The sequence below is a fragment of the Colobus angolensis genome, unplaced genomic scaffold (assembly GCF_000951035.1).
Source record: "Colobus angolensis palliatus isolate OR3802 unplaced genomic scaffold, Cang.pa_1.0 Scaffold2, whole genome shotgun sequence".
In the NCBI taxonomy this organism is placed as follows: Eukaryota; Metazoa; Chordata; class Mammalia; order Primates; family Cercopithecidae; genus Colobus; species Colobus angolensis.
The window spans coordinates 22,791,141-22,805,004 of record NW_012115154.1 but is presented as its reverse complement, the minus strand read 5'-3'; the positions used below and the strand labels follow the sequence as shown (position 1 = coordinate 22,805,004).

At 44.6% G+C, this 13,864-nt stretch overlaps 1 protein-coding gene across 2 annotated transcripts in view; it reads right to left on the bottom strand.

Annotated features, from left to right (window-relative positions):
- The window catches only part of DPP6 (dipeptidyl-peptidase 6), a 588,928-nt gene that overhangs the window by 158,914 nt on the left and 416,150 nt on the right, over nt 1-13,864 (bottom strand). For both annotated transcript variants that reach the window (XM_011941531.1, XM_011941532.1), the window contains one exon: nt 7,599-7,719. In XM_011941531.1, the coding sequence (XP_011796921.1) occupies nt 7,599-7,719 (121 nt within the window). The remainder of the gene's footprint in view (nt 1-7,598; nt 7,720-13,864) is intronic.

Genomic DNA, 13,864 nt, shown 5'->3' with positions numbered 1-13,864 from the left:
AGAAGGTTCTTGAAGAGGTGTTCAACATGGTATCAATAGCATTTCTAGGATGATTGAGAACTCAGTGCATTTTCTATGTGAACATACTATAGACAATATTTTATGAGTGAATAGAGCTTCAGAGTTTTCAACACTGATAGGTTCATTAATTCCATGTTAATGCTTCCGATTCCTGGCAATGCAGATGAAATAGTGGAGCGGGTGCCTCTTATTTTACCGAGTTTGGGAAATTACAAGGTAAAGCAATAGTAGTTGTACCACCAATATGTAGAGGTTACCAGTGCCAGGCACTATTCTAAGAGCTCTATGTGTATTAGCTTATTTTAATTTCCTCTATGACCTTATGGAGCATATACTGCTGTTATCTTTGTTTTGCAGACAAGGCAGCAGAGACACAAAGACGTCAAATATTCATCCAAGTTCATACAGCTTTTACGTGGTGAAGCTTTTGTTTAAACACAGACACCATCACTACAAAGACTCTGCCCTGCTTTTCCACAAAGGAGCTTTGTCAAGCTAATCACAAGTTTCTGCCAATTTACTGACAGTGATGTCCTTGTCTAACCAACAATTTCCCATCATGCAAATAAGAGATGTAATCAATAAGAGGTCCAAATAACTCCAAATCTATGGTTTACATAGTAATGTACATATTTGAACATCATTCCAATTCCCATTGTCCTGCCTGCTCCATAACTTCTTCAAAAAATATCAGTATGGTCACTATGATGCATGACAGGTGTAAAAATCCACTTTGATCTACTACCTGGGAGCAGTTTGCTAGCAGCTGAAGTGCCCTAGCCAGGTGCTTCAGAGACAGTTAATATTTGAAGAACCCAATCAAGAATCTACACTCCAGGGGGCCTCCGTAAGCACCTCAAATATCAGTCTCCAAATGTATGTCAGGGAGTTTTAAAAACAGCATAAGAGGTTGGGCTCAGTGGCAGGCTCCTGCAGTCCCAGCTGCTCAGGAGGCTAAGCCGGGAGCCCAGAAGTTCGAGGCCAGCCTGGGCAACATAGTGAGACCCTGTCTCCAAAGAAAAGTAGCATAAGTGGCATTAGAAATGCTTTCTTAGATACAAAGATGGTGTGCTGATTTCCTTCATCTGCATCTGACAGTCCAAGGCTGCTGCTATTCACTGAAGACTGTACCAGTTATTGATGGTCATGACTGGCTCTGGTCCATTCACAACACGCAGGAAACAGGTACTCAGCACACTGGGTATCAACATGACACAAGGCACACAAAGTGTACAAAATATCTAACATGTCATGAATGTAAATTAAAGCCAATGTGCGAGTTTCTCGTGAAGTGTTACTTACGTTTGTTTTGCTTTCATGGGATTTAGAGTTTATGGGAATCTGGATGAACAAAGAGTTCCCTTTTCTTTTGGTGAGTTTGTGTCCTGTGGAAAACAGACCCTGAAAACCATTCCACGATCCCCAGGAGTGCTTTCATTTTCATAATGTCTTTTCTTCCATAAAAGTGTGAAAATCCACTTTGATCTACCACACAGTACTACTACTACTACTACACGCTCTCCACCTCCTTGAATACTCAAGACAATAAAGCATGGAATTGCATCACCTCCAAAATTCATTAACTGAAATCTATCTGCTTGGGGCCACCTGACCTTTTGCTGATACCTTCTGGAGCACTTCACTGGAACAGAAAAATATGAGGTCATGAGTGCTGACTCTTTAAAGATGCTTTGAGAAGCTATGAAGCAGTGCAAGGCAGGCCTTGCCTCACGCTGCCCGTGTACTCCCTGGACACGAGCAGGACACACAGATGGAGGGTAATGGTCACACTACCAGGGTTGGGCGCTCATCCGGCAGAACTGAGGGGCCTACTTTAAGAAAGGCTCTGCCCCTTATACAGCGGGCCTGATTACATCACAAAGGAGAGCATTTTGAGTTCCAGCTCAGGAGGTGCTAAACCTCTCTCCAGCAGCAGAAGTTCTGCAAAGAGGTCCTTTCTGGCCAGACTAGTCAAATCCCTACTTCCTCCACGCTGGCCACCCAGTGAGGGCGGCAGATAGTGTGGGAGAATGGAGGCAGTCTCTCTGTGGGGCTCCCAGGTAGGTGGAACCAGGATGGCAGCACTGTGGGGACTGTGGCAAGGGCTGTGACTGGGAGGAGGGGGCCTCAGGAGTCAGAGCAGGGCTGCAGAAAATGGGGAGGGTGCCATGGAGTCCAGGGGAGGATGGTGGACTGGGCAGGGTGAAGCAGAAGTGAGTATTGTTGGCAGGAGACTTCTCATCAGTTACTCCTCATCAGGGGCTGCCTGACTGCATGGGTCCTAGAACCACACAAGCGGAACTAGCGCCAGGGGCAGCTTCGAGAGTCTTATCTAACATGATTCCTGCTGACGTGCATGGGGAAATGCTTCCATGCCAAACTGGGTCTCCTGATCTGATCACATTTTTCAAGTACCTTTATGTTCTGGACTAGTTAAGGAAAATCCAGCCCTGGAATTTCATCCATGCCAAATCAGATATGAAATAAATACCCTTTGGACCCTTTTCTCACTTTCTCTGCCATCTCAGGCTAATGACTCCAGGCTGAGCTCTATAAATATCTTCTCGAGTTCATCATCCCTCACTCTACCTTCACTGCCCTTTGAGGGGATAAGATCTTTTATATACATAAGGAAAGATGTTGTCCTGCAATGACCCTAACATGTTCCAGCTTTCCACAGGGCTGTGAGTCATTCCATGATAATGGCATATAACTGAATAATTATATGTATTTTGGATATGCACATGCATATGACTGCTTTGGTAATAGAAGTATGGATGATTCATTGTTTAGCTGAAACATTTAATAACTTAAAGTCATTATTAGCAAATTATTGGCCAAAAATTCTGTGCTGTCCCACTATACCTCATGTATATGATGATAACGAAGATGATGGAGACCATCCTGGCTAACACTGTGAAACCCCACCTCTACTAAAAATACACACAAAAAAATTAGCCAGGCATGGTGGTGAGTGCCTATAGTCCCAGCTACTTGAGAGGCTGAGGCAGGAGAATGGCGTGACCCTGGGAGGCGGAGTTTGCAGTGAGCTTAGATTGCGCCACTGCACTCCAGCCTGGCTGATGAGTGATTTTTTTTTTTCTCAAAAAAAAAAAAAGAGTAGTTTATAAACCAAGAGCGGCAACTGGAAACACAATCAACCCTGTAATGGCAGTAACAAAGAACTTTCATCAAAACTTGGAGAATTCCAACTCTTTGCCCATATGCCTACATACTAGGAACTTTGCAAAATTACTGAGCCTTGCGTCAAAGTGCAAATTCTTAACAGAACACTCATTCACAGGCCTCAAAATCTTCAGTAACATCTTGCGCTTAGTTTACGAATAAGCAAACTTTAATAAACTTTAGGCCGGGCATGGTGGCTCAAGCCTGTAATCCCAGCACTTTGGGAGGCTGAGACAGGCGGATCACGAGGTCAGGAGATCGAGACCACCCTGGCTAACATGGTGAAAACCCGTCTCTACTAAAAAAAAAAAAAAAATACAAAAAACTAGCCGGGCGAGGTGGCGGGCGCCTGTAGTCCCAGCTACTCGGGAGGCTGAGGCAGGAGAATGGCATAAACCTGGGAGGCGGAGCTTGCAGTGAGCTGAGATCTGGCCACTGCACTCCAGCCCGGGTGACAGAGCGAGACTCCATCTCAAAAAAAAAAAAAAAAAACTTTAAAAAGTTGTAGGACTCCATTAAGCTATCTTTAGTTTTATATTAAAATCAAAATTCTATGTAATTTTATGGCATTTTCCCAGAAGCATAAAATGAAGATACGCATTTTGCTTATCAAAATCAGTTTGTGGCCACCATGAGCCAAAGGTCTCTCTTTAGAGAATCAGCAAGACAGACACACTGAGTTCACAGCCAGCGCTAAGTTCACAGCCAGTGCTGAGTTCACAGCCAGTGCTGACTTCATAGCAGTGCTGACCTCACATTCTGGCACACGGGTGACTGCTTCAGTAAACTGGAACTTTTCCCACTTTGTGTGTTTAAAGCTTAGGTCAAGGGATGGAGACTTCCAGAAGCCTCTATGGCTGTCCACCTCTTCTCTTCCTCAGTCTCCAATATTTTGCAATGTCTAGTATGTTTCAGATCCTTTCTGGGAAGCAAAACAAATCAATAAGGCATTTTTCTGCCAACAAGTTATGGACTGCAGTGGCTGTTTCCCACATACACAGTTTATCTTCTTAGAACTGACATCTCCAAGCGAATGAGCCCCTCTGCAAATGCTTTAGGGTATTTTCATTCTAATCTCCCCCCATCGCTGAACTTTTTTAAAGGAAGAGTTTGGAATTGAAACAGTTAAGTCACAGAGTAGGCAAAAGCAATCATCAAAGTTTACTTTCCCATTACTAAAAAAGGAAGCAAGACTCCCCAGGGCTCCTGTGCTCTCAGCCTCAGAAATCTCAGCATCAGCATATAAACCTTCCAGGGCACAACACTAAGTAGATTAAGCTGCCACATCTACTGTGATTGATTTAAAACATTTAGGGCTCTGTTATCACATCAACACAATTTCATGTAAATGCCTTGAAGAAAAAAGTCCTTTCAATGGATTTGCTAAAGCAAAAGCTTAACGTGAATGGCAAAGCAATGAACTTTTTATTTTATTAAGAAGATACTAAAAAAGATATTTTAAATCTCCTGGTTATGGATTTTCTAGGGAGATTCGTCCCAGACAATGCCCAGGCTCTTGCAGCCAAAATTCTAGGGGCCCTTTCTCTTAGGGGCGGGGGATACACCTTGGGGTCATTATTATTTGCAATGATCTCTCTTGAATTTTCAGGTCAGATAATTTCTGCTCTGTGGCAGAATGACCACCTGGGTAACATTGCCTTGATACCTATGCCTTTTTTTTCTTTTTTAAACATCTTTTGTTCCTTTGTGATAAAAATAGTACTAACAAATAATTACAAGAATAGTAATAACTACATAATTATTATTTTTATTGTTATAAGACACAACAGCAGCAACTGTCCCTTGCTGACCGTGTCATATGCTGCACGCATTCCACTCAGTCTCACACAGTCCTCAGAAAGTGTAGTGTTTGGGACATTCTTCCCATGTACAGATGAGCATGTTGAGGTCTATGGAGTGGAAGACCCTTGTCATGTCCCGTGACTGGGCCAGGTCTCCACCCTGGGTCCCTGCAGCTCCACAGCCTTACTTTGAACCACTCAAGTTCTGATCTGCAGCCCCTGGGTTCTCTTCCCTATCCAGATCTTGAGCCGATCTTATACCCAAGCAAAAGAGCTGTTAGTGGGATCTCAGATGTCAGGGAGCAAACAGGACCTGGTTTTCTAGTTGCTCCTAGGTATAAGGCCTTTTCCTCCACACAAGGGCAGCATTCAAGGGGCTTTAGTGTCCTCATTGTCAATAGTCTACTGAGTCCAGGGGGCAGGCAAGCCCCAGAGGCTCAGGGATTGCACCCCGGGCAGAGGTTCAGCCCCTCCAGAGTTTCCCTTTGTGCTGCTGCCTGTGCCTCTTCAGTGGAGCTGGGGACATCTTGGGGCAAACCATTTCTAGGGCTGCTTCTGCACAGAAAAGGCAAAACTACAGCGGACTGTGTCCCCTCTTTCATTCCAGTGGCTTTTTCCGGTGTGGCCAAGGACTCATGTGACAATAAAATCTCAGGGTTGATTCTCCTGGGGCTCAGAAGGAAACTGGACTCTTCAGCATGCTCTGAGCACTGGCAGCCACATCGCAATAAACATGGGGCCTCAAAGGTAACCACACAGGGGAGGCCGGCCTCATGTGGATGCTTGGGTTCCAGTATGTCTGTTAGAGACGGGCTGCTTAGCCCCCAGGACCATGGCTGTCTCCGGAAGACAGACTTAGGGAGAAAGCCCTTGGAAAGGGATTTGAAGGAATATTCTAGACTGATGGCAATGGTCTATGTCTTGACTGGGGCTATATAGCATATACATTTGCCAAACTCATCAAACTGTCCTTATGATGTGCATTTTATTGTGTACAAATTATACCTCCATTTACAAAAATTAAAAATCAAGTCATAGAACTTTATGGCTTCAGTGAAATTATGCTAGGAGGTAACACTAAGCTTGCATATCCATCTGCTTTATAATTTATGATGCATAAAGCCGCTAAAATGCAGAATACCAGCCTGAGACATGCACAGTACTGGGAGAAAGTGATACTGGCTTGAGAAAGCACCCAGAATCTCCCTGACCCTCCCTTGACCCAGCCTAGCAGGGTGAGTTATTGCTGTGACCACACGGTCTCAGGCCAGGAGGCTGAGAAGAGCTTGGATTGTTTATCAGCCCCATGCTGGAAAGCATATGCTTACTCTAGCCACATGTGGAATTCTAAAAATGTAATTATCCTGAACTTGAACAATGACCTTCCCCAATAAATATTCCTTACCCTTGTGTAAACTTGGGCCAATTATTTAACCTCACCAGGCCTCATCTGTGAAATAGAACCTTGCTATGAACTGAATGACTGTGTCCCCCCAAATTCGTATGTTGAAACCCAAATCCCCAAGGTGATGGGGTTAGGAGGTGGCACTTTTGTAAGGTGATGAGGTCACGAGGGTGTTGCCCCTATGAATGGGATTCATGCCCTTATAAAGAGATAAAGAAATAAAAAAGATTCGTGCCCTTACAAAGAGATAAAACGACCAGAGCTCTCTCTACTCTGCCAGGTGAGGACATAAGAAGACAGATATGTGCAAGTGAGGAAGAGAGCCCTCACCAGACACTGGGTCTGCCAGCACCCTGATCTTGGACTTCCCAGGCTCCAGAGCTGTGAGAAATACATATTCATTGTTTAAGCTACCTCGTCTGTGGAATCTTGTTACACCTTGTTACAGCAGCCTGAACAAACTAAGACAGGGGGTGGAATGAAGTAACAGAAAACAAAGTGCTTCCAGCAGTGCCTGGCAGCTAATAGCAATCAATACCTGGTTGTTATTGTTATGATGAAGGGTCATGAGTATGGAGACAGGTTATCAAAGTTTAAGAAGAGAGCTTCCCCCTCTGATTTCTAGTTATTTAATAATGTATACAGCATGACTCTTCTGGCGCAAAAGGCAAACCAGGGGTAGAAAATGTCCAGCAAGGTGGAGGCGTTCTCAGCAGCAAGTCCCTCTGATGATTTATTTGGAAAGATGTAACTCATTCCTTCTTTTCCAACTGTCCCCTTCCCAAGGCAAACAAGGCACTTATGTCTTGGAGAGGGGTAGACACATGCGCATTTGCAGTCCCTGAGCGTTCCTGGAAGTCACCTCCTGATATAATAAATCTCCCATTAATGGGCTTCCTGCCCTTCCGGGATGAATTGCATGGCCCTGCAAAGTCCAAAGCCAGCACACCTGCCCCAGGTGAGTGTGCAATACTGCAGGCCCCTGACAACAGCCTGATGCTGTTCCTGATGCTGATCAGAGTGATCCTAAAAGCTCCAACAAAATCTTTTAAATTTTGCAGAACCACAAGAAACTGGAGTTTAATTTACAGTTAAAGGCAAAGAAAAAAGAAAAAGAACCCAACTCCAATGCAGCAGCAGCAGCAACCACAAATCTTGCTTTTTTCTCTCCTTGCGCATCTTACCTTCATACAGCCAGTCACTGAGGCCGTTGTAAATCACACCTTCCTTCCCGGTGGAGACCACGCGGATGGCCTGTTTCCCGACATGTGCACAGTAGTAGATATTGTTTTCAAAAATAAATATCTAATTTGAAAAGAGAAAAAAAAAAGCATACTATTAAGCAAGGAAGTGGTTATAAATAGGTGGTTCTTAAAAAATCTGAAATCATCAACCCGGTTTTCATTTTCCTTTTGTACTTATTAGATAGAACAAAGGCAGTCTCAAAATTCTTAGAGGTCTACACACCTCCAACAGAATATATCTGTAAGGATTAATCAGAGGCTGAAATTCCACGTTCTTCACCCAATGTTATCACTTACCATGACTGGACAATTTGTAGTCTGATACTTCTAGCTACTTAAAATCTGATATGGTTTGGATTTGTGTCCCCATCCAAATCTCATGTCGAATTGTAATTTCCAATGTTGGAGGCCGAGCCTGGTAGGAGGTGACTGGATCATGGGGGCAGATTTCTCCCTTGCTGTTCTCATGATAGTGAGGGAGTTCTCATGAGGTATGGTTGTTTAAAAGTGTGTAGCTCCTCCCCCTGTGCTCTTTCCCTCCTTTTCCAGTTATGTAAGTTGTGCCTGCTTCCCTTCACCTTCTGCCATGATTGAAAGTTTCCTGAGGCCTCCCCAACCATGCTTTCTGTACAGCCTGCAGAATCATGAGTCAATTAAACCTCCTTTTAAAATAAATTACCCAGTCTCAAGTAGGTCTTTATAGCAATGTGACAACAAACTACTACAGAAAATTGATACTGAGAATGGGACATTCTTACAAAGATACCTGAAAATGTGGAAGTGACTCTAGAACTTGGTAATAGGCAGAGGTTGGAACAGTTTGGAGGACTCAGAAGAAGACAGAAAGATGAGGGAAAGTTTGAAACTTCCTAGAGAATCGTTGGGTGGTTGTGACCAAAATGCTGATAATAATATAGACATTGAAGTCCAGGCTGAGGTAGTAAGAGGAGATAAGGAACTTACTAAGAATGGCAGCCAAGGTCACTTTTGTTATGCATGAGCAAATAGATGATTGGAAACTGGAATTTATATTTAAAAAGGGAAGCCAAGCATAAAAGTTTGGAAAATTTGCAGCCTGACTATGTGGTAGAAAAGAAAAACTCGTTTTCTAGGGAGGAATTCAAGCCAGCTACAGAAATTTGCATAAATAAAAAGGAACCATGTGTTAATCACCAAGACAATTGGGAAAATGCCTCCAAGGCATTTCAGAGACCTTTGAGGCAGCCCCTCCCATCACAGGCCTGGAGGCTTAGGAGGAAACAATGGTTTCATGGGCCAGGCTCAGGGCCCCACTTCTCTGTGCAGCCTTGGTGCCCTGCATTGTGCCCACACCAGCTCCAGCCATGGCTAAAAGCGGACAAGGTACAGCTCAGGCTGTTGCTTCAGAGGGTGCAAGCCCCAAGTCTTGGTAGCTTCCACTTGAGTTAAGCATGTGGGTGTGCAGAGTGTGAGAGTTGAGGTTTGGGAGCCTCCACCCAGATTTCAGGATGTATGAAATGCCTGGATGTCCAGGCAGAAGTCTGTTGCGGGGTGAAACCCTCATGGAGATCCTCTACTGGGGGCAGTGCAGCGGGGAAATGTAGGGTTGGAGTCTTCACACAAGAGACCCCACTGGGGCACAGCCTAGTGGAGCTGTGAGAAGAGGACCACTGTACTCCAGACCCTAGGATGGTAGATCCACTGACAGCTTGCAGCATGCATCTGTAAAAGCCCAGGCACTCAATGTCACCCTGTGAAAGCAGCCAAGGAAGCTGAACCCTGCACAGCTACAGGGCAGAGTGGCCCAAGACCATGGGAGCCCACTGTTGTATCAGTGTGCACTGGATATGAGTCATGGAGTAAACGGAGATCATTTTGGAGCTTTAAGATCTAATGACTGCCATGCTGGGTTTCAGACTTGCATGTGACCTGCAGCTCCTTTGTTTTGGCCAATTTCTCCCATTTGGAATGGGAGCATTTACCCAATGCCTGTGTCCTCATTGTATTTTGGAAGTAACTATCTTGCTTTTGATTTTACAGGCTTATAGGCAGAAAAAACTTGCCTTGCCTCAGATGAGACTTTGGACTTGGACTTCTGGGTTAATGCTGGAATGAGTTAAGACTTTGGGGGATTGTTGGGAAGGCATGATTGTATTTTGAAATGTCAGAAGGACAGGAGATCTGGGAAGGGACAGGAGTGGAATGATATGGTTTGGATGTGTGTCCCCACCCAAATCTCATGTCAAATTGTAATCCCCAATATTGGAGGTGGGGCCTGGTGGGAGGTGACTGGATCATGGGGGTAGATTTCCCCCTTGCTCTTCTCATCATAGTGAGTGAATTCTCATGAGATCTGGCTATTTAAAAGTGTATAGCACCTCCCCCTTCACTCTCTTTCTCTTGCTGCCCCATGTAAGATGTGCCTGCTTCCCCTCTACAATGATTAAAAGTTTTCTGAGGCCTCTCCAGCCATGCTTCCTGTACAGCAGAACAGTGTGTCAATTAAACCTTTTCTTTATAAATTATCCAGTCTCGGGTAGTTCTTTATAGCAATGTAAGAATGAACTAATACAATATCAAATTGGATTACTTTTGCAATCCAATTTTTCCTAGCAATTAAGATTGATGGGCTGGGACACTGTAGATCTGGGTTTTATTCATTCAACAACATTCATTAAAAATTATTCAGTGAGCACCTACTCTGCAGTCAGGGGGATCACAGTGGTAAATAGGCAAGAACTCCAATGTGCCTTTATTCTGGGTCAGACTCTAAGCAGGACAATGGTCTGATAGGGAAAAATATGGAGTTCTGCAAACACAAAACAGAGCTGCCTAACTCAGGCAAAGGGCAGGCAAGGCTTTCCTCAGAATGTTATTGAAAAAAATTTACTATTGTGGTAAAATATACATTACATACAATTTGCCATTTTAACTATTTTAAGTGTCCAGTTCAGTGAATTAAGTATGCTCATATTTTTGTGCAACCATCACCACCATCCATCTCCAGAACCTTTCCCTCTTCCCAGACTGAAACTCTGTCCCCGTTAAATACTATGTCCCCATCCCTCCAGCCCCTGGCATCCCTACTCTACTTCCTGTCTCTAGGAGTCTGACAACTCCAGGGACATCATACAAGTGGAATCATACAGGAGGGGCAAGAGAGGATACTCAGGAGGGCAGGAGCCAGCTCCTGGAGGGTCTGGAAGCCACACTCAGGTGTCCCAAAGGCAATGGGAAGCCCCTGCCAGAGGTGTGAGTTGGAGGCAACATGTTTACACTCGAGTCTCCTGAAGATGAATACAGAGGCAGGTAGTGTGGCGAAGAGAAGGGAGCCAGGCTGCAAATGGGAGGAGCCTGTTGCTATCATCTGAGGAGCACTAACCATGGAGATGGAGGAGGATCAGCCATTGAGACTACGAGAAGAACCCATTGACCATGGGAAGTGACCTGAGGTCTGGGGTGAAATTTTGGGATGAGGCAAAGCTGCTCTCAAACTGATCTCTTGGGCCACTGGGTGATAGAGAACCATCTGCAGAGTTGGGGTACACTGGAAGATATTATAATTCTGACCTCGGGCAAGTCACCCCCTCTCTGGGGATGAGGGGGAGATGGTTTATGTTGGTGGTCCTCAGATTTTCATGCATATTACATGGCCTGGGGAGCGTTTGAAAAAACCTAATGCACAATCCACCAGCCCAACCCAAAGTCAGAATCTCTAGGAATGGAATCCAGGCATCAGCGTTTTTAAGAAACATCCCAGGTGATTACAATATGCAGCTAAATTTGAGAACCTGTGGCCCAGGAACCACCTCATGTCTCCTGAAGCTCCTAAGCTATAAATTGTCCTATACAATGTATCCTCTGGTGCATGGATCAATTCTGCCCTGGGTTTTCTGTCTCTAAACTCTCTGCCCACATCCCTATGGGTACCTCACAACCTGATGCAGCCCAGACTGCAAATACCCAGTGTCTACAGAAATCGGGCATGCAGACCAAGAGTGGGGATCAAACCAGCTGTTTTCTTTAAAGAAATTCTAGGAAAAATATTGCAGTGTCATTTAAGAGACTATGGAGAGAAGGTATTTTGCATAATACAGGAAATGGCACGAATATGGAATGTTTTTTACCGAAAATACGAAAAAGGCAGTTTCCCCAGATTGTTCCCACGGAGGGATGGATCTGAAAGCAGCGGCAAGTATTTGTTTTCTGCTCAGCCCTCCTGGCTCTTCAAGGATTCACTTCAGCCAGAAATGAGTTGGAAAACTTCCAGAAGCAAGTATACATCCTAATTTAATTTCAGCAGCTGTTCTTATGAGTTTGCCTAAGGGTAAGATGTATTACTAAGTTTCAGCTTTTTTTTTTTTTTTAAATAAATGTGTTGTAAGCCTACAATGGATTTTTGAATCAAATCAGACTATAGCCAATTATTATTTTCAGTTAGTAAAGTTTGCTATGATGGATATTAAATTCTTTTTTTTTTTTTTTTTGCTTTGGTTTTATTTTTTTTGGAAGGAAAATGAAAGAACAAGCTATAAAGAAGAGTGTATCTTGCTTTGAAAATCTTTCACGTTTTCCTTTTTTTTTTGAGACAGAGAGAGTCTCGCTCTGTCACCCAGACTTGAGTGCAGTGGCTCAATCTCAGCTCACTGTAAACCTGTTTCCTGGGCTCAAGCAATCCTCCCACCGACCCTTCCAGGTAGGTGAGACTATAGGTGCCAGCCACCACTCCTGTCTAATTTTTGTACTTTTTGTAGATGGGGTTTTGCCATGTTGCCCAGGCTGGTCTCAAACTCACTTGAGGCATTGAGCTCAAGTGATCCACCCACCTCAGCCCCCCAAAGTGCTGGGATTACAGGCATAAGTCACTGTGCCTCACATTCTCCTTTTGATATTCAGATTAAGATATCTGAGGAAAAGATGATGGAAGGCATCAAGTTCTGCCTGTGGTTTTACGATGCTAACCCCCAGGAGGCTGAGAAATCCTGGGTACTGAGATCAAATACTGGGGTGAGTGCCTGAATTTTTACTTTTTATCCACCATGTGCACGGCTGGCAGAGCGCTCAGGCTCCTCTGAGTTCCTGAGATTCTTGTTCCTAAAGGGGCTTGCAGCCTCCCTAGGTGTGGCCTTCACTGTCTGGATTAGTCCACGCACCATCCCCGAGGCCTCACTCCACCCACCTGGAGCCACTCACAACCGTGGGTCACCCTCACTCAACTCCCTGCCTCCTGCTGCCGCCCCCGATTTATCTCATACGTTGCAGTCCAGATTTGTCTTTACTGAAACACGATTTGTCTCATGCATTTTTTAAAAATCTGAAATAACTTTCTGCTCACTTCAGAATAAAGTTTAAATCTCTAGTCTGCAACCCAAATCCCTCCACAATCAAGATGTGACTTTCAGTCCCGCAGAAGTCATTGAGGTCCCATGATGCAGGGTTAGGGATGTCATTGGCCCTAAGGAGTTCCCATTCACAGTGAGAATCTGGATCTACCCAGCTCAGTGTGCTCCGGGCTACATGATGGTGTCCACACCACATGCTGGGAGCACAGAGGATGTGCTGCATAGCCTGGGCCAGCTGCCAGACTGTTTTGTACCTCAGTTTCTCCATTTGGCAGCAGAGATAATAACGAAACCTCATCTTTTGTTGTTGTTTTCGGAAGACAGAGTCTTTCTCTGTTGTGCAGGCTGGAGTGCAGTGGTGTGATCACAGCTCACTGCAGCCTCAACCTGCTGGGCTCAAGCAATCCTCCTGCCTCAGCCTCCCAGGTAGCTGGGACCACAGGCACACACCACCACACCCAGGTTTTTTTTTTTTTTTTTTTTGGCAGAGATGGGGTCTCACTATGTTGCCTAGGCTGGTCTTGAACCCCTGGCCTCAAGTGATCCTCCAGCCTTGGTTACACAAGTGTTGGGATTAGAGGTGTGAGCCACTGCGCGTGGCCAATAGAACCTAATCTTAAATGGATGTGAAAAGCAAGTGAGTCAACCAACTCAAAGTACATAAAACAGTGCCTGGCCTGAAGGAAATGCTCAATCACATCTGTTGTTGTTACTATCTCCCTTATAAAAAAAATCTATTCTCTCTGAAGGGGTTAGAAGAGGCTTCACAGGAGGTATCATCTGAGCTAGAATGTTAAGGATCAATGCTTTCAATTATGATCAGGTCCGGCTTATCTATTTCTTTTTCTTTTTTTCTTTTATTTTTTATGCTTTTGGTGTCACAGC